This window comes from Orycteropus afer, unplaced genomic scaffold (assembly GCF_000298275.1).
Source record: "Orycteropus afer afer isolate SDZICR_OR568_19922 unplaced genomic scaffold, OryAfe1.0 scaffold00051, whole genome shotgun sequence".
In the NCBI taxonomy this organism is placed as follows: Eukaryota; Metazoa; Chordata; class Mammalia; order Tubulidentata; family Orycteropodidae; genus Orycteropus; species Orycteropus afer.
In genome coordinates, this window is record NW_006921638.1 from 9,409,890 (window position 1) to 9,437,326 (window position 27,437).

The 27,437-nt window shown below is 37.8% G+C and overlaps 1 protein-coding gene across 1 annotated transcript in view; it reads left to right on the top strand.

Annotated features, from left to right (window-relative positions):
• The window catches only part of TTC6 (tetratricopeptide repeat domain 6), a 285,618-nt gene that overhangs the window by 64,566 nt on the left and 193,615 nt on the right, over nt 1–27,437 (top strand). Inside the window, exons 3-5 of the mRNA XM_007938570.2 lie at nt 5,139–5,342; nt 13,631–13,761; nt 17,818–18,012. Coding sequence (XP_007936761.2) covers nt 5,139–5,342; nt 13,631–13,761; nt 17,818–18,012 — 530 coding nt within the window. The remainder of the gene's footprint in view (nt 1–5,138; nt 5,343–13,630; nt 13,762–17,817; nt 18,013–27,437) is intronic.

Here is a 27,437-nt window from a genome sequence, read left to right on the forward strand (position 1 = left end):
CCTTGGGTTTCCAAGGCAGTATCACTACGGAAGTAGGAATGCCCAACCTTCCTTCCGAGGAGTGGCTGGTGGGTTTGAACTGCCAGCGTTCTGGTTAGCAGTCAAGTGCCTTAGCCACTATGCTACCAGAGCTCCCGATGCCAGCATGTAGACCTTCTGAATTAAATCTCACAATTCTTTTCAAGAGAGAAAGAATTATTAACAGCTCTTCTGGTTTAGAGACATTCAAATCTAGAAGGTAGTTGGAGAATTACTATGAAGCATTATTAGCTTATAAGAGGGCTTCATCTTACCCTTTATTTAGTTTAAAGAATTGTTACAAGCATCGAAAGGGGAGAATTTTGTAGAGAAATATGGACACTTAGTGACAGAAATTTGTTTCTGAGATAAAACTCCCTTTTTATCTGTCATTGTCACAATCCTTGTGACAAAAGGAATCTGGAACATATTCCATGTGAGTGGGAAATGTCTGCCTGTATGTGTTGTTGTTGTTATGTGCTGTTGAGTCAGACCCGATTCACAGAGATCCTTCCTTGCGTTTCCGAGGCAGTATCACTGTGGAAGTAGGTTGCCCCATCTTCCTTCTGAGGAGTGGCTGTATATAGAAACCCACATTTACATTAAACAAATGATGACACCATAATTAGTTCTTTTACAAAGGATTTGTGAAATGGTATAATTAAGTAGCTAACTCCTTTTTCCTGAGAATATGATCCCACATATATATATATATATAAATAAAATTCAGATCATCCTTCATTTTAAGAAAAACATATCCTGTTAAGAAAGGGTACAGGATCTTTTCTTTTCACAACACCCGTGGATATTATAATATTAGAATTACCATAAATGGCTGAGCTACTAGAATTTGAGATCCTTCTGGATTGAGACATGTCTTTTCCCACTTTGTAGTCCCATCCTCTGTCTAGGTCCCAGCAAAGATATGTGGATAAATGAATATATAGTCTTACCACATATACTATGGGCTTATTACTGATATCTAGGGTAGCTGTCTCTAGTTTGTATCATTTCCAGATAGATATAAAAATACTTATGACCTTTAATTTTCTTCAGTAGGCATATTAACCTGAAAATACAAGATTAGCTAATCATAGAAGTCATCATTAAACATAAATCTTTATTAATAGAATAAATCTGACTTAATACCATTAGCTACATATTCATGTCAAATATAAAATACTGTTTGAAGGAAACTATGAAAGAGGCCAACCATTAGATACCTAGTTTAGACATCATACTGATTATTTAAAATAAAGACATGAACAAAATATCAATTTCATTGTAATTTTGTGGAAACCATACTCTCAGGTTTGACATTTGTAAGCAATCACCTGTTGCCTATTGGCTTTTTATGAGGAAGCTTACTACTTTGGAGGTTAAATGCCTCATGCACCTGGCCATGATAGAAAGCCTCCTCAGTAATACTCATTCCAAAGAGCAGAACTCTTTCTAGCCTGCCTGTCCCTCAGATTTCTCTGGAAACTGCCCTCAGTTCCTGGCCGAGATTTGTCTGGACAGCCCTGGGCAGCATGCTCCCATCCTAGGATCCCATCCTAGGGTGGCCACTTCTAAGTGGCACCTGGCACGTGGCCTTCAGAGCATGGCAGCTTCAGTGTGAACATCTTAATGCCACAGAGCAGAGTTCTGTTAGTTCTTTCCTGCAACTTGTTCCCTTTTAAAAAAAGGAGCATTTTCCCCCTAAAATTAATTGTAGTTGTTGACACACAGCAAAGCATACAGCAGTTCAACTCTTTTTCATGTGCAGTGCAATGATGTTGATTACACTTTTCCCATTGTGCAGCCATTCTCACCCTCTTTTTCTGAGTTGTTCCCTCTCCGCTAACACACATTCACTGCCCTGTAAGGTTCAAGGAGCATTCTTAAAGAACCGTCATGAAGAGTGATTTTCTCACATACTCACAAAAAATAAAAATATGAGGAGTTTATTCCTTCCTTTCTTATCCTATTACTCACCAGGCATTGTTTTAGACATGGGTGATACAAAGATGAAAATTCATTGAAAACTGTGAGAGCCAGAACTCAAGGGAACTGCATTGTTTTTCTGGGTCTTGCAAGTTTTCTACCTTTGACAGGATACAGTCTTACTTTTCTATCATTCATTTTAGAGGAAAATATTTTAATTTTCCTTCTCTGATAGGTTTCTGCCATATACAGGTTCTGGCTTTTGCAGGTTTTGCTCATTCTATAGAGTTGTTATACATTAAAAGACAAATTGCAATACTAGGCAATGAATATTCTAATAGAGAATAATTACATAGCAGAAAAGTTGAAATAATTATATTTCATTTACTTATTCATTCACACATTCATAAATAATTTCAGTAGGTCTATAATGTGCTAAGAGTTTGAGAGATAAAAGATAAGTGAGACACTTTAAATTTTCTAAGTTCTCAAGCTTTTTGGTCTCAGGACCCCTTTATACTATAAAAAATTAGTTTAAGGACACAAAGGAGTTTTTGTTTGTGTGGATTTTTACCAATATTTATAATATTATAAGTTAAATTAAAAATTAAAACAGGAATATTTTAATTTTTTAAAATTCATTCTTTAAGAAATGCCAATTACATATCAATATAACATTTTCAATGACAAATAACTATAGTTTCCAGAACAAAAACATTTAGTGTGAAGAGTGGGATTGTCTTTCATTTTTTACAAATCTCTTTAGTATCTGGTTTAATACAGACCTTAATTCTCATATCTGCTTCTGCAATCGATATTTTGCAATACGTTGTTTTGGTTGAAATATGCTAAGTAAATTTGACCTTGTTCATATTTGGAAAGGGAACCATATTTTAATAACCTTTTTACATAACAAAACTCCACAAGTGGTAATTTCTTAAAAGTTAGTTGCAATGTAGAATTTGAAATCAGATAAATGAACTATTTGTATATCATTACATTAAAATCCATTGATCAACATTGCACTTTGAATGGATCTTTTGAATGGATCTTTACCCTTGCATGACTTCATAACCTTAACAACAACAACAATAAAAAAACCAAACTCACTGCCATCGAATCGATCCTGACTCTTAGTGACCTCTCCTTAGGTGGTATCTCTAAGGAGGTAGATTGCCCAGTCTTCCTTCCAAGGAGTGGCTGGTGGGTTTGAACCACCATGTTAAACCCTTAGGCACTATGCCACCAGAACTCCCATGAGTTAGTAATAACTGTATGAGTATTATTTGAAAGGTATTGGTTTATTGTTTTATTCACCATTGCTTTTCCATCATCAGTGTAAGTGTTAACACAGTGAAAAAGGGCAAATAATGTCTTAGAATTATTTTGAATATAGCTCACATATTTTAATATAGTTTTGACATTGCAGACCCCTCCTCAGAGGTCTGCATTTCACACTTTAAGTATTATTAGTGTATTGAGTGGAGGGGTTCAAATACAGCTCTGATACTTAATCTCAATGTGGCTTTGGGCTACTTAACTTTTCTAAGCCTGAGTTTCCCTATTTATAAAATGGTGTTTAAAAGCAGTTCCTACTTCATGAAGTTGAGGTGACGATTAAAATTAAATGAGATAATGCTCAATATAAGTTGGTGATTGTGATTATAATGATTACTTAGACAATTGTAATGCAGGGTGATACATGCTAAAATCCAGTCAGAGTACAGAATAGTAGTAAGACCAGGAAAGGCTTTGGGAGGAGGAGAGGTTGGGCAGTCCTGAAGGAATTAACTGCTGCTGGAGGACTGCAGTTACCCTCACCTCAAGCTTGTGTTCTTCTTGCATTTTCTATTTTAGAGGGTGAATTATGTCTTCATCTACTCAGTCTCCAATCAGAGCTCTGGGAGAGTGTCCTGAGGAAACCCTGAGCAAAAGAAATTGAGTGATCAAAAGTTGTGGAACATAAAATGAATAAGTTTGTTATAGGTAGATGGTGTAAGTACAGGGCCCATTATACATATTATCCTAGTGTATCTACTCTGCCCTTTTACTGAAAGAATTTTATTAGCACCCTTTTTTAACCAATGAAGAAAATGAGGTTAAAAATTGTTAAATAACTTGACATATCATGTATCACTTAATTGGCAGATCCAGGATTTGAATTCAGCCTCGTCTGATTCTAAAGTTCTTATTCTTTCCCATCCAGTAGCTTTATAAAAACATGAGCTCAGGATTAAAGTTTCATTTTACAAATTTTGAATTTCTTGATCTAGCAATCCCTTCTTCCGTAAAGAACTATTGTTGTGCTCATATAGTATTTGGTACTAAATGTCATCTCTACCTTTTATTTTACTTACAAGCAAATGACTGTACCAAAGAACAAAGTGATGCAATTACATTTTACAGTCATTCTGTAGAATTCAGGCTTTTGTGTAAGTCAGATTGGCTTTTATCATTTTTAATTTGAGGCAGTGGAATTTTAACTGCCTGTGCTCCATAATTCAAATAATCTTGGTTTAAATATGGCCATAAGATACTTCACTAAGATCTGCTGAGATATAGTTTTAAGTCAAGGAGACATTAATAAGGAACACAAAACAGGTGCAGGGATGAGAGTTTGTCAGAAATTTTCATTTAGCCTTGGCATGGAGCTGGTACATCCTTGTGGTCTTCCCAAGGCCTCTGAATCAGTACTTCAGCTTTTCCCTGAGGAACTGAGGTCAGGTTTCTATAGGAGCAGCATCCTAATTTTTATGCCCAAAGAACCTCAAGTTTAGGCAGGGCTTGGATGTCTCATTAGACCTAAGGCTGATCTAAAAGCCAAGCTGGAATTATGAAAATGGCAGCCAAGGCAGCCAGCACTGCCTTTTTGTTGAGTGTATGCTAGCCCCTGACTCTGTGTGAGTGTGAGGTGGAGTCAAGGTAAGATCACAATCTTGTCTATTTTCTTAGGGTTTATGATAATAGCTGTGGGGTAGCTACCTTTATCTGGGGCAAGGGCTGAGGACAATACTTTGCCAGCCTCCAATTTTCTTAAGTTTGAGTTTCTCTTTCTAAATCTTCAGAGGAAATTTATCACTTTTGCTTAATCTCAAACATGCTTCTTCCTATTTATTTTGTTGTCAGCTAGAAAACCTTGCATGAGTTTAGAAGGGCCAATAAAAAGAGCACTCTTTTATGTTTACCTTTTCCAGCAAAATATGCTTGAAGAACTTCCTGAAGCTGTATCAAGTATTTTTCAGATCGAACAAGAGGATCCATCAGAATGGGGAGCCTTAGAAACAGGTAGCTTGGTACTTAAACCTCAGGAAGTTCAGCCAACAGAGGAATCATATAACCTTTTGGGAGATGAACAGTCCACAAATGATTCAAAAGCAGCCGAGAGAGTGTCTCTAAAGGTAAAAAAAAAAAAAAAAATGTTTATATTGGAAACACACAGAGTTATGAGAGTTCAGGATACGGCAGGTATGAGGAAATGGTTGAGGCAGAAGCATGGGGAGTTGTCACTCTGAAAAACTGGGCCTTAGAAGTGCAAATTGTCCATCTGGGAAAAGGGAATATTCGCTTTATGAGGACTTTAAGTCTCAAACTTAATTATAACCATGAGGAGAGAGAGAACAGACTTTCAAGGAGGGAAGGAACCTCTTGGCTTTCTGAAAGACCAAGAGTCTTCCAGTTACCATCTCCAGGGAGTCAGGAACTATACCCCCAACTGGATGAACTTTTGAGCTTTATCACTTTCCCTCATTTAAGATTACCCTAACTACTGAGTTTTTTCTTATTGTAGGAGTGTTTCCTAGATTTAGTTTCTTTATATATAATTGTAATAATTTTACCATGTCTGCATGTCACCTTACTATTATTTCTTGAGTACCTTTCTTTAATTCTTACTTAAATAAATAAATTTATATAAAGATTAGGGAGCAGGAGGCAGAGCTGAAGCCCAAGGTTGAGGGCCTTTCACCCAACCCCTAGAGCAGAATATGGTACCAGGAGAGTGGGGTGCTGCTCTGACAGATACCTAAAATGTGGAAACAGGAGTGGAGTGCATTCTTGACCTGAGACACTGGCAGAGAGACCCCGGCATGCTGCATGACAGACAGCAGTAGCAAAGCCCAGAGACCGGCATTAAACAGCAACAGGCTTACCAGCCTATAGAGAAAGCCAGGTGCCATTGGGAAGGCGGCTTCCTGGTGGAATGGGTTGCCTTTGGGCATTAATTGGTAGAAGAGACTAGCAAGAGATGGAGTAGCAAGTTGGCTGGCCCATGGAGCAAGAAAGTTAAGTTTCTTTTGGGCAGAAATATTTCCAGTGGAGTGGGTTGCCCTTGGGCATTAATTAATTGGCAGAAGCAGAGAGACCAAGGAAATGGGAAGCAGAGCTGCCTCAGCCACAAAGGTCAGACCATGGCCTTTGGGGGTGGAACCACCACAGCCCCCTAGGTTTAAAAAAGCCAGACCTTCACCAACTTGGTTCTGGAGTGTGGGGCTGCTCGTTCATGTGAGCTAGTGCGATGGAGTCATAGCCACTGCCCGAGTGAGGGGGCGGGGCTGCCATGCCCAAGAGGGAGAGGAACAGGGCCTGCCAGGCCAAGGGGGTGACTGGAGTCACCAAGTGAAGGAGATCTGTACAGATACCACCCAATGAAGATCTGTACAGGTGCCAAGTTGACAAGAGGTGGAACTGTGTTGGTTAAGTTTGTGTGTCAGCTTGGCTGGGCCTGGTTGAGTGGCTGGGCAGCTGACTGTAGTTATTCCCCATGGTGAGGTTGGTAATTAAGTCCATGGTGGAATCTATTGGAGGAGCTGAGTAGCTGCTTTGGGTATGTGGTCTGTTCCCATATATAAGAAACAGGTTTGGGAATGGTCTCTAGCTTATGGCAGGCTTGAACCCTGCATGTAGCCATGTTATTGTTCAGCAGCCTTCCATGCTCTGCCGACCTTGGGACTTTCAATGGACTTGAATTAATGGCCTGCCATGTGGTTTGGTAACATTAGGACTGTGTCTTTTTACTTGCCAACCTTGGGCTTGTAAGTCTCATCAGCCAGTAGCTGTCTGAGTGAAGAAAAGCCTCTAGCTTCAGTGGGCCAGGAGCAGGAGGCAGAGCTGAAGCCTAAGGTTGAGGGGCTTTCCCCCAGCCCCTAGAGCCTGGCACTTTGAACTAGGACTTAAAGCCTCCAAATTGTAAGAATAAACTTCTGTTTGTTAAAGCCATCCCATTTGTGGTATATTCTTGTCAGAGTGGCACTTGTTGTTGTTGTTGTTATATGCCATCGAGTCGGCCCCGACTCATAGCAACCCCTCCTTGGGTTTCCGAGGCAGTATCACTACGGAAGTAGGATCGCCCAACCTTCCTTCCGAGGAGTGGCTGGTGGGTTTGAACCGCCAGCCTTCTGGTTAGCAGTCAAGTGCCTTATGCACTATGCTACCAGAGCTCCCAGAGTGGCACTAGGTAACTGAAACAATTATATATGTATATATGATTAGAATTAAGAAAACCCACTTTTTCTTTTACCACAGCATATCATCTTGATTTTCAACACTAGTCTCCTCACTGACTGATTCACACAATGCCTTTTCTTGGATAAACAATCTTCCTGGTTGATCTTTTTCCTTCTGAGTCCCCTTCTTTCCACCAGTCACCACATTCCTGCTTCATCCAAGTCAAGTGGCTATTACCAGTTCTTCCACCAGTCTAATTCTGGAAGCTTCACTCCTTACTACTCTACAGCTGCCTTTTTGTAACAACAACCAGTTAATGTACAAAAACACACTTTCAGCTGCAAAAAATGACTAGAATGGAGTGTCCCTCATAGAATTAGCAAGAATGGTTTGAGTAGAGAGACTTGGAGAATGGATTTCTAAACTGAAACTAGAAGTGTTTAAAGGGGACGAGAAGAGAATGTCTAATAAGATGTTATGGTTTATTGTTGTAGGATATTGTGGGACACATGTTGTTGTTGTTAGGTGTCGTCGAGTTGGCTCTGACTCATAGTGACCCTGTGTACAACAGAACAAAACACTGCCCGGTCCTGTGTCACCCTCACAATCCTTGCTATACCTGAGCCCAATGTTGCAGCCACTGTGTCAGTCCATCTCATTGAGGGTCTTCCCCTTTTTCATTGACCCTCCACTTTACCAAACATGATGTCCTTCTCCACAGAATGGTCCTTTCTGACAACATGACCAAAGTAGGTGAGATGAAGTCTGGCCATTCTTACTTCCAAGGAGCATTCTGGATGTACTTCCTCCAGGACAGATTTGTTAATTTTTCTGGTGGTCCATGGTACTTTCAATATTCTTCACTAACACCACAACTCAGAAACATCAACTCTTCTTTGGGCTTTCTTATTCATTGTCCAGCTTTCACATGCCTATAAGGCTATTGAAAATACCATGCAAGACATATCTTTGCTCTTCAGCACTTGAAAGAGATCTGCTGCAGCAGATTTGCCTAGTGCAATAAATCTGATTTCTTGACTGCTGCTTCTGTTGGTGTTGATTGTGGAACCAAGGATACATAATGCCACAGAAAATAGCAGTGGAGATATTTCTGTGACTCATCCTGCCAAGTCCTCACCAAGCAGCTTGTATTTATCTGTTTTTACATTTCAAGATCAATTTTTTTCCATGAACTTTACCCTGTAAATGGACATTTGAGGCCACAAGGTTAGTCTTCAGCACCTATGGCACAGGAATAAGGAAGAAGCAAGTCAGGCCAGATTACAGGGAAAAGAAGACCTCCTTTGACACAACAAATGGAACTAGCAGAAAGATGTGAAAGAGAATCAATGCAGAACTTCAGCTGCTCAGGCATATGTGAGAAGGTCTCATTTCACAAAAAGTAAAGTAACTCCTTACCTTTCTGATCATTTCTACTGCTGGAAGGTTAGTAGTCAATAAAGGTCATTAGTACTCTGGTCTAAATCATGAACAATGAAAAAGAAAGGTTAATTAGATAGAAATGATGATGACTTGTGAAGAAATGATTCACATATTAGCCAGTGAGAGGATTATTGACCATTTTAGGGGGGATAATGTCAGTAAAAGTCTGTAAAAAATTTAGATATAATTACGTGACTTGAGATTCTAGAGTGAAAGGAAGTTTAAGAGTTGTGGGAGGCCTAAATCTCCCAAATTTTCACAAAATAATTATGAGTGATCTTTGCATTCAGAGTTTTAAACATACAAAAGATGAAACAAGGAATATATATCCATAGATAAATATAAAAGTAGCATGTGGCTATAACAATAATGCTGAAAGGCTAAGATCCAGAATGGGTTGAGACCTGTGAATAATGCTAAGAACAAAATAGTATTCTGTATGTTAGTTTTGGAGCAATGAGAGAAAAAAAAGAAAGGATAACCCTGTCATTATAGATGAATAATGTGATGAGAACAGATGACAGAGCTGCCTTAACTTATTTTTGGAACAAAGTTGAGGTTTTAAATAAACAGAAATATGACAAAGAGAAAAGGAAGCTGATAAATTCCTATTTTGCTTCCCTTAAACTGACGAGGAGAATGATCTTTAGTTTAGAAAGAAGAGAAGAATCAATAAAAGAAACTTGAAGCCCAAGATTGGTAAAAGATTTAAGAGTTGATCCAGATAAGTTAAGGCTTGTTGTCTCAAGACACACTGATTCCTGCAAATGAGATCTCTGCTCCCTGTCAGCAGCGACTTTGAGGAGGTAGAAGCCTGCAGACTGGCTGCTGTATAGCTGATTTTTTTTTTTTTTTTAAAGGTGAGGCTTGTGGTTTCTGCAATCTATGTGTCAGTCTTAGACAAATCCTAGAATGATTAAATGAATCATTAAAAGGATGGTGTGATTGAACCCTTATAAAAGGAATCAATCAGTAGTCACTTGGAGCCAGCATTGGTTCCCTCAGGATAAGTCATGGAAGACCAACCTTAATTCTTTTCCTCAAGATACTAGACTGAACATCAAAAAATGTTAGAGAACTTGGGTTCAATACAAGAGTATCATGATGAAGAGCACCGACTCTAAGGCCAGGATGCCAGAGATGGAATCCTTCCTCTACCATTTACTACCTTGGTTAGATTACTGCACTTCTTATCTGTCCTTTGTAAAAAGGGAATCATGACGGTGCCTGCCTTGTGTTGTTATTGGGAGGATAATTGTGATGTTACAATACAAAGCACTCAGAAAATGCCTGCACACAAGAAAACTCAGGAAGCATTGTTATTACAATCTGGATTTCAGCAATCCAATTACGAAAGCCTCCCAATGACAGTTTTGGAGACAAGATTGCAGTCAGGTGAACAATTAAGTGGATTTGTAATTAGTTATCCAAAGGATGCACATTGGTGGATGAAAGACACTTGTGGAATGCTATAGGGCTGTGTCTAATTCAGCATATTTCCCAATAATTTGGATAAGAATATAGAAGATTTATTGACTGGATTTGCAGACAACATCCAACATTTGATGGGTAAGATTTGGTTGGTCAGACTTGAGATGAAATTTAATTGGGACAAAATGTATATAGGTTCTACCTTTGGGTCTACAAACTAAGTGCATAGATAGAAGATGATACAACTTAACAGTAATGCAAAATTACTTCAGGGTTTTAGGCTATAATGTAGTTTTCAGTTAGGAAGACAAATATAGTTGCAGTTTGCGTTGATTGATGAATACCATAAAAAAGTGTCATTTTTCTCCTGGCTGATACGATCATGCCACACTATAAATACTGTGTTAGTATCTGAGTGTTCTACCCTAGGACGGATACTAACAAATTGGAGACTGTTCAGAAGAGACCATTCAAGATGACAAAACACAATACATGTAAGGCAGAGTTGAAGGGACTGAGAATGCTTGTCTGGGGGAAAAGCGGCTCCAGAGGAGTCAACTTTACTCAAATATTTCACTGTTAGTCAAATGGAAGAAAGATAGATTGTGCCTGTATTGTTCCTGAAGTTTGAATAGAGACTGGTGACTGAAAGTTGTTGTTATGTGCCGTTGAGTCAGACCTGACTCATAGTGACTCCTTGGATTTCCAAGACAGTATCACTACAGTAGTAGATTGCCCAATCTTCCTTCTGAGGAGTGTTGTTAGGCCCAATAATAAAGATACAAAAAATTTTAACAACTGGAAGAGTTTCAAAGGGTTCATGGGCTGTCTTTGGATATATCTAAGTTCTGTTTCCCTGATTTTGCTCAAGTCAGGTTGGATGACTATTTGGTGAAAATAATATTTGAATTCTCTCTACTGTGTAGTTAGATGGAATGCTCTGTTTTTTCTTTTTTGGTCACTTCTTTACCCAAGAAGTTGCAATAGCTCTCTTACTACTATATCAAGCACAAACTCACTACCTAATTTATAAGAATTTCCCTTTCCTGACTTCCTGTTCTTATTCAACCACATCACCTTACTGTCCTCAAGGAAATCTTCCCTGCTTTCCTCCTTCCTTCTAGTCTCAGAAAACACAGGGCAACCCACAGAAAAAAAATATCTTTAGATGAACCGTTACCATGAATTCTGCAAATTTTTTTAAGGAAAAAAGATTACAAATACCTATATTGATTAATTTGGAAGCAGCAGTCAAGAAATAAAACACCGTATTGCACTAGGCAAATCTGCTGCAAAAGACCTCTTTAAAGTGTTGAAGAGCTTGAAGACTAAGGTGTGCTTGATCCAAGCCATGGTATTTTCTGTTGTCTCATATACATGTGAAAGCTGGACAATGAATGAGGAAGACTGAAGAAGAACTGATGCCTTTGAACTGTGGCATTGGCAAAGAAAACTGAAAATACCACGGACTGCCAGAAGAACAAACAAATCTGTCCTGAAGAAGTGCAGCCAGAATGCTCCTTAGAAGTGAGAATGGCCAGACTTTGGTCATGTTTTTAGAAGGGACCATTCTGTGGAGAAGGATATCATACTTGGTAAAGTGAAGGGTCAGAGAAAAAAGGGAAGACTCTTAATGAGAAGGATTGGCACAGTGGCTGCAGTGATGGGCTCATGCATAGCAAGAATTGTGAGGATGGCCCAGGACAGGGTAATGTTTCGTTCTGTTGTACCTGGGTTCGCTGAGTTGGTGCCAAGGGGGCAGGGAGACTGCATCTTCTGACCTCTAACCCCACGAGAGGAAGACAGAATCACCATCAGTAGCCCAAGGCCTATTCCTGCAAGGTCAGACATGCTGTCTCCCTCTAGCCCTTTCACCAACCTTTCCTCCTGCAGCATCCACCACCTCTCTGCTGGGTTTAATACTTTGCTGCAGTAGCCACAAAGAACTCACAGATTATGGGGTTTATTATGGAAGCACCAGACTATAATTCAAGTTCAGAAACACACTCAGTCTCTTGCAGCCAGCTGTCTCATTCAGCAGCCCTCAGTCTCAGTAGCATATCAGTCTCTCAGCAGTGCATGTCTCTCGCATCTCTCTCTCAGCAGTGTGTGTCTCGCATGTCTCCCAGGAGTGCATTTCTCTCAGCAGCATGTCTTTCTCAGCCAGAAAGACTCCTTCTGCCTCTAGGAAGGCTGCTTTTGAGCCTGGCAGAGTGGCCCAATCTCAACATCAGAATTCTATATACCTGAGACAGAGAGAACTTCCCGGAAGATTGCTTTGTGCCACTCTCAACAGAAATAACCGAGGTCGATAACTTTAACAATCAGGAGCTACTCATTTGCTCATGGGCAAATTCTACTGTGGGGTTTACAAAGACTTATGGCTAGAAAAGCCATACTATGTAATTTACCACACTGCAGTTGGAGCTAACTTGATGGCACCTAACAACATCATGTTGATTAAAAGGCAGTTAATTATTTATGAGACAGAAATGTATCTGATTTTTCTCAAGGAGCAGTAACAGAATATAATAGAACAGTAAGAAGTCCAAATGGATAGATGTTCAAAATAGTTGTATAAAGCATTAAAGTTCTTTTTAGATTGTGTTTATAACCACCAGTCAGTCCAAACTTTAAGAGACTAAGGGTAAGTTCTATTAAAGTACCTATCAAGAAATAAAGATTTATAGTGGGAAAAATCTTCTATTTCCTTTTCAGTATTTTAAGAGACTAGGCCCTCGGGAAGGATATCATGCTTGGTAAAGTACAAATTCAGTGAAAAAAGATAGATTGGCACAGTGACTGCAGTGATGGGCTCAAGCACAGCAACAATTGTGAGGAAGGTGCAGAACTGGGTAATGTTTTGTTTTATTGTGTATAGGGTCACTATAAGTAAGAACAGACTTAACAGCACTTAACAAGAGCAACAACAATAATTTAACACAAAAAGAAAGTATTTTAAATAAATGCTAATGTGTTTTATTGTTATGAAAGTATGTATTTTAAAATTTAGGAGTAGATTTAGAGGAAGCTATCAGTTTACCAAGAGTCCCTCCGTGGCACAAGTGATTGAGGACTACTAACCAAAAAGTTGGTGGTTTAAACCCACCCAGAGGCACCTCAGAAGACAGGCCTGGTGATCTGCTCCTGGGAGGTCACAGCCTTGAAAGCCTGTTGAGCAGTTCTACTCTGCACACACAGGGACACTACAAATTGGAACTGACTCAGTGGCCATTAACAACCACAATGGCAATTTACTTTCAGGATTTATATTCTGTTTATATATATAGAAATGAGAAGTCTATGAGATGGACCATTATTTAATTCTTGTGTTATAACTTTAACAGCATACTTTATTTATTTTTTAAAGGTATTGTCATCAGAATTCTTGCAAATCAAAGGAAAAGAAGTTAAGCGAATGAGAAAAACTAAATCAGAATTTCAACAACTGAGACCAAGAAAGTTGTTAAAATCCTCAAGGGATCAGAAACTAGCTAAAAAGTAACTTCTTTAAATTTACAAATTTTCCTATCTGAAGAGACAGTGGCATTAATACATAAAAATGCATTTTTTAAAGGAAAATTTAATGTGTTAGAAATTTGTGTATGAGATTTAAGACTTCTCACAGGAAAAGTTGGTGGCAGATTTGCAGTTAGGATATATATGCTGTACACCATGCTTCTTTTTAGTTCTATTTTTGACCAAATTCTTACTTTGATGATGTAACAATACTTAAAGTAGACTAAAAAATTAGTATTAATGATTCAAATTTGATATTTCTGGTCACTATAATGTCTGATTTGGATTGACTGCTTATTATATTGGTTAATTTTGTTATGACAAAATAAATGATAACTCAAGACAAAATGACCATAGGCCAATCAATTTGGTAACTTAGATGGCTTTCTTTTTCTCTACTATAGTTTCATGTTTCAACCCCCCACCTCCCATATTTTTTTTATAGGAGTTGCTTTTTATACAGGAGTAGGACCACAATTTTCAATAATAGTGTACAAATGCAATTTAAATTATAGTTTACCTTTTGCCATTCACCTTGTGGAAACTCTAATTTCTCCTTTTTTCACCAATAGGTTTTTATGACTTGGTTTAGTTTATATTCTTCTTCATTTAGCTCTTTATGGAGGTTTAAAGAAGCTTTAATTATTAGCTTTTGCTGTTGCTTAGGGAACTGAAAGGTGTGTTGGACATGGAAGACAACTCTTTTATGGCCAACCTAAAGTTTGCAAATGGATATTACTCACAATTAAGTAGCTGAGAATAGACTCATGGGAGAAGAATTCCAAAGTTTATGAAACCATCAAATTGGCATTTAAGTGACCCTGTACATGCCATTGCTTATCTGCATTGCTTTAAGCTCATTTAGTTAGTGAGATTATGTATTAAAACAAATAGTGACAGCAGACAACAAGTATTTTACCTTCAATAAATAGTTACTGTCAGATTATCAATGGTGCAGAAACTTCTTGATTTTTTTTCTGAAAAAACCTTGCATTTTAGTGCATTAAGCAAAGTAACATGGCCACACACAGAGTTAGTCTTTTCTTTTTTATGTCTTAGTGTTTCAAAGAATGACAAATAGCCCTGTTTAAGGAGAGTGTGCTATAAAAACATAGTCTTTCTCGAGCATGCCAAAAATATTTGTAGATCTTCTTGATATATATAGTACTGTTTTAATTCATTAAAAATAAGATTAGAAATTTCCATTAGAGAGAAATAAGAATGAGGTGCAGAAGAAAAATAAAATAGATTTTTCAAGAGTTTATATAGCAAAAAAGACTTTTGGAAAAATATTTCTGAAAATATTTTTATCCCTATTTTTTTTTTCTTAATTACTACTTTTCTTTTCTCACCAGTGTCTAGTCCTGGTGAGATTGATGGGATGTGATGGGGAGCATAGGAGTTCAGATGCTTTTTTAAGAAAAAGTGAAAATTGGAAATATAGTCTCAAGCACATTCCATAGCTAAGTCCTGTCCCAGGCAGAATGATGATATAGGTGAGCTTGACACCGCAGGTCATGGACAAAAGGATTTCCAACTGTCTACCCATAGCTAAAAGGAACTGACAAGTCTTGCTGGTCCTATGATTTGTCCTGGGAACTGATAATAATAGCTAATACATGCTTTGCAAGAGACACTATTGTAAATTCATTCAATCCTTTCTTTTTTAAAGTAACTTTATCTAGGATGCACTTATGTTTTGATTCCCAGCTTACTGAAGAAGTAACTGAGGTATACAGAAATTAATTGACTTGTTTATGACCAAGAGAGGTTTTGAACCAGGATTTGAACACACACAGTCTGACTCCAAAGTGTAAATTCTTAGCTATTATGTTGGAGGTAGGGCCAGATGCTAGGAACCTTGAAACTTAGAAAGAGGAAGTTAGATGGTTGCAGTAGGTAAAATAGAACCATTGTGCTGTGTAAAGGAGTATTTAAAGAAGGTATTTGGTAAAAGTTTACAGGACAAGTTGAAGAGGGGAAGATAAAGAGAACAGAGTGCCCAACCTGCCTGGCAGACCCTCATTAATGCAGGCTGGGGGTTTGGTGGCAATGAAGATTGAGAAGAAGCTCACTTGAGCAACACTGCATATGCAAATGAAGGAGAAAAGAGTCAGTGATGGCTCTAGTATTTTGTACCTTGAAGACAAGGAATCTAGGAGGGTTAGTGATACTGGAGGTGAGATTTGGAAGCTCTGAGCACAGAGGGAGTAGATGAAACAAAGAAGATGATTTTTCCAATGTAGAAGAGAAATTGAGTCTTGGAAGTGATACCCAGTATGGAAGCCAGAGAAGAAAAATCTAGTGACTAAGTCAAATTATGATTAATTTGAGAGGTAGATGGAAAGCTGGGATAGTGCAGGCTTGATAAAACCTCATGTGGGAAGAACAATTTGAAGGAGTCATCAACATTGTCAGCTGTGGTTTGGAGGTCATAGAGAACATGGTCTATGATTTGGTGAAAGAAAAGTAATTTGGTTAATGTAAGGGTATAGTTAAGTAGAGAAATGGGGAAGGAATAATAGTGAGTAAGGGCCACTTTCATCTCAAACCAAAAAAATACAAAGTCATTGCCATTTGATTGAGAAGACTAGAACTGCCTCATAGAGTTTCTGAGGCTGTAAATCTTTGTGGGAGCAAACTGCCACATCTTTCTCCCTGGGTTCAAACTGTATGCCTCCTGGTTAGCAGCCGAATGCTTTAACCATTGTGCAACTAGGGCTCCTACTTTCATCTCAGGAGTCATTAATAGGCACTAGGCATTTGACTGCCAACCAGAAGCCTGGCAGTTCAAACCCACCAGCCACTTCTCAGAAGGAAGATTGGGCAATCTACTTCCATAGTGATGCTGCCTCAGAAACCCAAGGAGGGGTCGCTAAGAGTTGGGATTGACTCGATAGCAGTGAGTTTAATAGGAAAGGCAGGAGATTTGCTAGTGCAGTACCTAACACATTTGACTGCTATCCAGAAGGTTGGTGATTCAAACCCACCAGCTGCTCCAGGGAAGGAAGATGGGGCAATCTACTTCTGTAAAGATTCACTGCCTCAGAAACCCAGTGAGGGTCGCTATGAGTTAGAATCTACTGGATAGCAGTGGGTTTGGTTTTTTAATGTTGTTGTTGTTATGTGCTGTCAAGTCGCCCCTGACTCACAGCGACCCTCCTTGGGTTTCCAAGGCAGTATCACTACAGAAGTAGATTGCCTAACCTTCCTTCTGAGGAGTGGCTGGTGGGTTTGAACCTCCAGCTTTCTGGTTAGCAGTCAAGTGCCTTAGGCACTACGCTACCAGAGAAAGAAAATTGGTTTGTAGTCTGCAGTATTGAGTTTAGATCCCATCAGTCACTCACTAATTTTTTGACCTGTCCAAAATAAGGATAATAATATTTTCCATATTGGTTCATTGTAAGAGTTAAAGAGAAGGTATGTAAAGTACCTAGCACAGCGCCTGGCACATATTAGGTGCTAAATAAGTATTTGTTGATGGGATGGCAAGTGACACTGGGAATTAAGATAGCAGACCTTTGTACACTTTTATCTACTCTGGAAAGGCAGAAGAGAGACTAGCTCCAGCATAGAGAGAGGAGAAATGCCACACTGATTTAGGGAGTTCCTGGTTGTTGAGATTAGTTAATGGAAAATGGATAACTTCTTCAGGGACATTAGCAGTCAAGCAGAGGAGCAAAGGAGTAAAACATGATGTCTGGTATGGTATCTCCAACTAAGCTACAGAATTCAAGAGAATAAGAGGATTGGGATGGAATGATAATGAGTTTGCTTTTAGACTTGTTGATTCTGAAGTATCTGTGAAACAGGTTGGTTGAAATGTTCTTTAAGACAGTTGGATATGTGAGTTTGAAGCTTGGGACAATGGCCTTAGATTGTGATATTAAATTTGTTATAAACTATTGCTATAGCTCTAAATCTGATCTCCTACTTTAGACATACCTTTTAAGAGTTGAGATAAAATGTTAATATAAAAATGTGTTTTATGTCTAATGTCCAAAAAAATAAAAGGTCCCTTCATTTTCTACTTTGCAGAACTGCACAAGACTACCCTTCCCCTAGCCTTCACGAGCTGTGCACCACTATCCCAGCTCATGGGCTGCCCATTGATTTGCACCTGGCTTCTCGGGTATATCATACTGCTGGCAAAAAAGGCCACGATACCCTACTTGGAATACTTGGAACGTTTTTCTCTCATGATCACTCTACAGATGAAGAACAAAGAGATAGGTAAGAGGTCCACAGATAATTTAGTTTCAAACTAAACTGGCAACGAAATTCTGTCTTCAAGGCTTAAAGAGAATTCTGTTCTAGGACACTAGAGAGGAACATATTTTTCTTTTCCATTCCTTTTCCAGTCTCACACAGATGAGGTCAGTGTCTCCATATCCTACCATTATTGCTGTGAACCATGAATCATTAGGGAACCTTTGTGTACTGGTTTATAGTTTCCAAAGAGTTTCATATACATGATCTCATTTGTTCTTCATCACAGCTCTATATAGTACATATGTAGAAAATGAGGCTCAGAAAAGTAAAACCAGGTTTCACAACTAAGAAAGGCACAGAATCTAGTCTTTTAAACCAGATTTCACTATCGTCGGTATACTTATGTCCCGGGAACATGTACAAAAGCCATTGCTTTTTGGAGTTTTATCCATTTCTCCTTGTATCCCACTTTCCATTGGAACCTGAGGATTCTTTTGTCAGAGAGTTTGTTATTTACAGGATCCTCATATGAGAGGAGAAAAGGAAACGAGGTTAACATTTATTTAACGGACACTATATTTCAAGTGATATTAATGTCATCAATATCACATGCAAGTAAAATTATGCTGAAGATAATTCAAAAATAGATGCAGTATATTGACAGGGAGCTGCCAGAAATTCAAGGTGGATTTGGAAGATGATGTAGAATGAAGGATATCATTGCTGATGTCAGATGGATCTTGGCTGAAGGCAGAGAATACCAGAAAAATGTTTACCTATGTTTACGAGTGTGCAAAAGCATCATAAAAATTTATAGATAGTGTTGAGAAGAATGGGAGTTCCAGAAAACTTAATTGTGCTCACATGAAACCTGTACATAGATCAAGAGGTAGTCATTCGAATGGAGCAAGGGGATACTGCATGGTTTAAAATCAGGAAAGTTGTATACAGGTTTGTATCTTTTTGCTACACCTATTCAGTCTGTAGGCTGAACAAATGATCCTAGAAGCTGAAGTATATGAAGAAGAATGCAGAATCGGGATTGGGGGAAGACTCCTTAACAACCTACAATACATAGATGACACAACCTTGCTTGTTGAAAGTGAGGAGGACTTGAAGCACATAGTGATGAAGATCAAAGACTTCAGTATGGATTACACTAAAAAAAAAAATCCCTGTAACTGGACCAATCATGACAACTGGAGAAAATACTGAAGTCTTCAAGGATTTCATTTTACTTGATCCAATAAAACACCAGTGGAAACAATTGTAAAGAAATCAAATGACATACTGCACTGGGCAAATCTGCTGCAAAAGACCTCTTAAAGTGTTAAAAGGCACAGATGTTGCTTTGAGGACTGAGATGCACCTGACCGAAGCCATGGTATTTCCAACTTGACTGCTAACCAGAAGGCTGGTGGTTGAAACCCACCAGCCACTCCTTGGAAGGAAGGTTGGGCAATCTACTTACGTAGTGATACTGCCTCGGAAACCCAAGGAGGGGTCGCTATGAGTCGGGTCCGACTTGACGGCACATAACAACAACAACAACAACAATGTATGCATGCGAAAGCTGGACAATGAATAAGGAAGAAGAGTTGATGCATTTGAATTATGTTGTTGGCTAAGAATATTGAATGCAGCATGACCTGCTAGAAGAATGAATAGATCTGTCTAGGGAGAAGTACAATCAAAATGCTTCTTAAAAGCTGGGATGGTGAGCCTTCTAGTGTACTTTAGAAATGTTATCAGGAAGGACCAGTCCCTGGAGAAGGACATGATGCATGGCAAAGTAGAGGGTCAGCAAAAAGAGGAAGACCCTCCATGAAATAGATTTACACAGTGGCTGCAGCAATAAGCTTAAACATAGCAGCAATTGTGAGGGTGGCACAGGCCTGAGCAGGGTTTTGTTCTGTTGTACAAAGGGGCACTATGAGTTGGTACTAATTTGATGACACCTACAACAGCGTATTTTGAGCATGAATAGTGTGCTTTATATGTTTTAAATATTTCCTATTTAAATCTTCAAATGTTTAAGGGAAAAGTCAAAATTTTAATTTTATTTATGAAGAACCTGAGGCCCCAAGAGATTTAAGAAACTTGCCCCAGATCTTATCTTTAGGTAGTGGTTAGAATCCAGATTTGTCCACCTCAGTTTTTCTCAACCTTTCTTCATTATCATCTCCTTAATGAGATATTTCATAGACCTTTTTTCCTTAATGACCTCTTCTCATGAACTTTTAATACCGCAGATATACAGTAAGTCTGTCTAAGTGTTATGTGTGTTGTTGTTGTTAGGTGCCATTGAGTCAGCTCTGACTCATAGTGACCCTGTGTACAACAGAACAAAACACTGTCCAGTCCTGTGCCAACCTCACAATCCTTGCTATACCTGAGCCCATCATTGCAGCCACTGTGTCAATCTATCTCATTGTGGGCTTTCCCCTTTTTCATTGACCCTCCACTTTACCAAGCATGATATCCTTCTCCAGGGAATGGTCCTTTCTGACAACATGACTAAAGTAGGTGAGATGAACTCTGGCCATTCTAGCTTCCAAGAAGCATTCCAGCTGCACTTCCTTCAGTACAGATTCATTAGTTCTTCTGGCAGTCCATGGTACTTTCAGTATTCTTCACCAACACACAACTAAAAACCATCAAGTCTTCTTTGGTCTTCCTTATTCATTGTCCAGTTTTCACAGGCATATGAGGTGATTGAAAATACCGTGGCTTGGGTTAGGCACAACTAAGTCTTCAAAGAGACATCTTTGCTCTTCAGCACTTGAAAGAAGTCTTTTGCAGCAGATTTTCCCAGTGCTGTACATCGGCTGAAGTTTTGACTGCTACTTCCATGGGTATTGATTGTGGAATCAAGTAGTATGAAATCTTTGACAACTTCAATCTTGTCTCCATTTATCATAATGCTGTTTCTTGGTCCAGTTGTGAGGATTTTTGTTTTCTTCATATTGAGATGTAATCCATACTGCAGACTGAAGTCTTTAATCTTCATCAATAAGTACTTCAAGTTATCTTCACTTGCAGCAAGTAAAGTGTTTTCTGCATATCGCAGGTTGTTAATTTGTCTTCCTCCAATCCTGATGCCACGTTCTTCTTCATATAGACCAGCTTCTTGGATTATTTGCTCAGCATACAGATTGAATAAGTATGGTGAAAGAATACAAACTGATGCACTCCTTTCTTGATTTTAAACCATGCAGTGTCCCTTTGTTCTGTTTGAATGACAGCCTCTTGGTCGATACAGGTTCCTTAAGAGCATAATTAAGTGTTCTGGAATTCTCATTTTTCTCAATGTTATCCAAAATTTGTTATGATCCACACAATCAAATGTATTTGCATAGTCAATAAAACATAAGTAAACATCCTTCTGGTATTCTTTGCTTTCAGCCAAGATCCATCTGACATCAGCAATGCTATCCCTCATTCCACATCCTCTTCTGAACCCAGCTTGCATTTCTGGAAGTTCTCTGTTAATAGACTGCTGCAATTGTTTTTGAATTATCTTCAGCAAGATTTTACTTGTGTGTGATATTAATGATGTTGTTTGATAATTTGCAGTCTGTTGGATCACTTTTCTTTGGAATGGGTACAAATATGGACTTCTTCTAAGTCAGTTGGCCAGGTAGTTGTCTTCCAAATTTCTTGGCATAGACGAGTGAGTGCCACCAGCACATCATTGGTTTGTTGAAACACCTCAGTGGGTATTCACTCAGTTCCTAGAGCTTTGTTCTTCACCAATTCCTTCAGTGCAGCTTTGACATCTCCTGAAATGTATGAACATCAACCAGTTCTTTTTGGTACAGTTACTGTGTATTCCTTCCATCTTCTTTTGATGTTTTCTGGATTATTTACTAGTTTGTGCAGAGATTATTTCAGTATTGCAACTCAAGGCTTGAATTTTTTCGTCAGTTCTTTCAGCTTGAGAAATGCTGAGCATATTCTTCCCTTTTGCTTTTCTAACTCCAAGTCTTTGCACATTTCATTATAGTAACTGGCTTTGTTTTCTCAAGCTGCTCTTTGAAATCTTCTGTTCAGCTCTTTTATCTTGTCATTTCTTCCCTTTGCTTTAGTTACTCTCTCATCAAAGGCAAGTTTCAGAGTCTCTTCTGACATCCATTTTGGTCTTTTCTTCCTTTCCTGTCTTTTTAATGACCTTTTGCCTTCTTCATGGATGATGTTCTTGATATCATCCTACAATTTCTCTGGTTTTCAGTCATTGGTCTTCAATGCATCAAATCCATTCTTTAGATAGTCTCTAAATTCAGGAAGGATAATCAAGGTAATATTTTGGTTCTCATGGACTTGTTTTAATTATCTTCAGCTTCAACTTGAACTTGCATATGAGCCATTGATGACCTGTTCCACAGTCAGCTCCTGGCCTGGTTTTGACTGAAGATATTGAGTTGCTCCATCGTCTCTTTCCACAGATGTGGTCAATCAGATTCCTGTATATTCCATCTGGTGAAGTCCACATGTATAGCTGCCATTTATGTTGTTCAGAAAATGTATTTGCAATGAATAAGTCATTGGTCTTGGCAATATTCTACCATGCGATCTCCAACATCATTTCTATCACCAAGGCCGTATTTTCCAGCTACCAGTGATACTTCTTTGTTTCCAACTTTTGCATTCCAATTACCAGTAATAATCAACACATCTTGATTGCATGTTTGGTCAATTTCAGGCTGCAGAAGTTGGTAAAAGTCTTCAATTTCTTCATTTTTGGCTTTGATATTTGGTGCATACATTTGAATAATAGTAGTATCAACTGGTCTTCCTTTTAGGCATATGGATATAATTACTGACAGCATTGTACTTCAGGATAGCTCTTCAAACATTCTCTTTGACGATGAATGTCATGCCATTCCTCTTCAGTCTGTCATTCCTGGCATATAGATCATATGGTTATCTGATTCACAATGGCCAAAACCAGTTCATTTTAGTTCACTAATGCCTTGGATATTGATCTTTCTGCATTCCATTTCATTTTTGACAACTTCCAATTTTCCTAGAGTCATACTTCGTACATTCCATGTTCCGATTGTAATGGATGTTTGCAGCTGTTTCTTCTCATTTTGAGTTGTACCACTTCAGTAAATGGAGGTCCTGAAAGCTTTACTCCATCCACATCAGTGCTATGTGTATATCTGTGCTTTGACACATAAAAAGAGTGTATATTTTTTAACCTTTAGGAACCAATTTTTATGTTTTTGAGGGCTTTTATACCTTCCTCTTGAGAATGCATGCTTCTAAAGCTCTTGCCTTTTAGATGTGTTGGTAGGAATCCTGAGAAATCATCTGCTTTGAGAATATTAAAAATATTAAATATATTTGTAATTTAAATAGAATTTTTAAAAGATTTTAACTATCCTAGATTTGTGAGAATATGTTTTCAAAATTCATATGAAATTACAATAATTATTACCAAATTATTAGTAATTTACCCACATTTTTATGGTAAAAATGACTCATGTCCCCAAACCTGATTTATATTAAAAATTGTAATAGTTTATTACGCTCTTTGGGTGTTAAATCACCTGATTTCCCAGTGTTTAGTAATCACAATGAGTTTCATCTGAATCTCTAAAAGAAGGTCATTGTCATGTTTGCATTTGATTTAAGACATCAACTTAATTTGTCAATTGTAAATTTTTTACACCTATTTTTATTTGAAATTATTAAGTCGATGTATGTTACATTTTTGAAAAAAAATTGTATATGAGAAATTTTGACACTAATTCAGTATTTCCAGAAAAAAATTCTTCCACATGACATTCTCTGGAATGTCTTTTAAAAGCCTAATGTTAGAGCAGGAAATAAAGACACAACATAATTTACTAGCCATGAAATTATGCTCTGAGCCCTTTCTGTTAGCATGTTTTAAGCCAAGCATCGTTTTGAAGACTTAAAGCCTATTTATTCATGCAAAGTGTTAAAAATGCTGGTTTCTTTCCAATTCTAATTTTTTTTCTTTAAGTAGTCTTTCACTTTCTTTTCCCAAGAATGTCAATAAACGTTCTATTTGATGATGATAATTCTTGGCAATTTGTTCCTAAGTACCAAATAAGAAGTAATTTAAGTACTGAATATTTAATTCTCTAGCATCTATCTCTTGAGGATTACCTTGCTAAACATAGCTTAACCTTTTCAAAATATATCTGTCTTCTGAGCCTACAAGTTCAGCAAAATAGGTATTTTTTTCTGCATTAATAAGTATTCTCACAAAAGATAATTGTAAGCACAAAATGAATACTCTTTCATTTGCTGGCTTTTAGATTTTTGTGTGCAATGAACAGTTGACTCCAAAGCATAATAATACTTGTAATTATAGAGTTTCAGTGCTTTCCTAATACTGTGTATAGTGATTGTTATTTGTGGCAAACCCTAAGGATGTTTTAGTGGAATAGTAAGGCTGCATACTTAAGTTTATTTGAAATAACAATATACTATTTAATCTTGTGTTCATTTTGCCAAACAGCAATTTTGATGAAAACTATGAATATATTCCACATTCACCACATTTTTTGCTTTTAAAAACAATTTCTGAATGGTTAAGAGAAGTTTATAGACATTATTTAGTTAGATTTCTTCACATGGAATTTCCAACTTCAGGTTTTAGAACAAGGGAAAGTGATAAAAGATGTCTTTAAAAACTTTGATTAATGTTAATAGTCTGGTGAACAGATGCTCAGACATCTTTGTATATGCACCTGTTTAAGCCATACATGGCATTCTATAGTTTTTTACCTAATATATGTGTGAACATTTAGGTTATTCTATGATATTCAGAAATTTAATCAAGCTATAATATAGGAAAATCCATGAGTAGAATTATTGATTCAGAATTTTTGTTTAAAAATTTTAATGCATATTGGGGAATTTCTTTTAAGAAAAGTTATACCAATTTATACTCTTACCAACAACTTATGTCTCTGTTCATTTCCTTATACCCTTGCTAAGCTAGTAATTGTTATTTTTCTATCTTCTAGTAAGGTTGAGTATATTTTTAGATGTCTTTTGGCTGTTTGATTGCCTTCTTTTTGCGAATTACCAGTTTATATTCTGTTATCTTTCATCTTTCTCTCTTTTTTTTTTCATTTTTAAATTGATTTATAAGTAATTATTTTATACTAAAGGCTTTAATTATTTGTCATGTATATAATACATATATATAAATATATATGTATGTATATTGTATCTTACATATAATACTTACTTTGTTCTTTGTTCTTTTTTTTTCTTTTCTTAACTTTTTATTGCAATTTAGGTGAAAGTTTACATAACAAATTTGTTTTCCTTTCAATAGTTGATACACATTCTGCTTCATGACATTGATTGCAATCCCCACACAATCTTCACACTTTCTCCCTGTGGTTACCTTTTCCCTGTGTCCTTCTTTCTTATGAATCCTAACCTTCTGTGTTTTCTCCCTTTGGATCTCCCATGGTTGATTGTTCTAAAGAGTACACCTCTCTGGTGTAATTGTTCACCTGTCTATTGTTTAGCCAAAAAATTAAGCCATGGGAGTGAGTTGAATTCCAGGCCTGAAGGGTGAATAATGGTCATAGTCTTGTGGGGTTCCCCAGTATCTATCAGCCAGTACCAAATCAAACTCACTGCCATTGGGTTGATTCCAACTCATAGCAACCCCATTGGGTTTCTAAGGCTGTAAATCTTTATGGCAGTAGATGGCCCCATTTTTCTTCTGTGGAGTGGCTGGTGGGTTTGAACTGCCAACCTTCTGGTTAGCAATCAAATGCCGTAGGCACTGCACTACCAGAGCTCCTTATCAAACTAGTGTGCCTGGTCTTTTTTTTTTTTTCTTAAATGATTTTGAATATTGTTTCATATTTTTCTCTTACTCTATCCAGGATCTCCAATTTTGATACTTTTCCAAATGGTTGGCAATGGTAGTTGGGCAGCATCTTGTTCTTCTGGTCAGGGTCACGTAGGCTGAGGTTCCCATGGTCTACTAGTCTCTGGGTCTACTAGTCCACTTGTTCCCATGCATGTTTGATTTTCTTCACTCTTCTTTGGTTAGGATGAGGAGACCAATAGTTGTATTTTAGATGGCTGCTCATAAGCTATAAGACTCCAGTCTCCACTCACAAGGTAGGATGTGTGCTGTATTATGCCATTGGACTTGATGTCTCCTGTAACCATGGTCTTAAGCCTAGCAGGCCCAGTGACTCACTCCCTCAGGTGTTTGGTTGTAGCTAAGAAGTTTTCATAACTTTGCCCCCTATTCACTCTTTTATATATATGGATATTTTTATAGCACATACAAATATGTATATAGAAATATTGTCTGCCAGACCTATATATGGTCATGAGTATATTCCTGTTCACCTATCCATACCTGAATATCTTGCTTGTCTACCTGTGTATCCATCTTTAAATTAATGTTTGTTATTACTGATAATGCTGTATTATGTATGTAATATTGTTTACTTTTGTTGTCTGTATCTCTTGTGCACCTCTCTGTGTCTTCCTTTCCCTTAGTGATATTGTGCTGGTCACCTGCTCTTGGTATATTGCCTTTCCCTTCATCTAAATCAACATGTTTCTTACCTACCTAGCAATTTTCCCTCCCTTCCCCTCTTATCGCTGGCAACCAAAAAAGAAAATTTCCTTCTGTGTGTACATCTTTCCTTGACTTTCTATAATAGTGGACTCATACGATATTTGTCCTTTTGTGGTTGTCTTATTTTGCTAGGCATAATGTTCTCTAAGTTCATCCAAGTTATGAGGTGTTTTGTATATTCTTCATTATTCTTTAATGCTGCATACTATTTCATTATGTGATACCATAGTTTGGTTGTCCATTCACCTATTGATGGACACTTAAGTTGTTTCCATCTCTCTGCTATTGTGAATAGTGTTGCAGTGAACATAGGTATATGTGTTAGACTGGGTTCTCTAGAGAAAAAAAACCAGTAAAGCTTATATATATGTATATATATAGAGAAATTTATCTTAAGAAATGGCTCACACACTTATGTAAGCTGGCAAGTCCAAAGTTTCTGGATCAAACATCAAGCTGGAGGCTTTTCCACGTCAAGCTGGAGGCTTTTCCTGACTCTTGCAGCTGCAGGGGCTGAGGAGCTCAAGGCTGGCAGGCAGTACACCCGCTGTTGACTCCAACGAATGACAAATCCAAGATCTCCAGGCTGAATGGTGGATTGTTCACTCATGAACAGTTGTAGGCAGCACAACAGAATCCTGGTCCACAGAAGAATATCTCTTTTCCCAGGGTGTCCATAGATATACTGGAAGCAGGCCACACCCCTAGGGAAACTCCCTTTCAACAGATTGGCTGCTCAAAACATAATCGTCTCAACAATTGAGGAATGGATAACCAAACTTTGGTACATTCACACAATGGAATACTATGCAATGCTAAAGAATAATGTAGAATCTGCAAAACA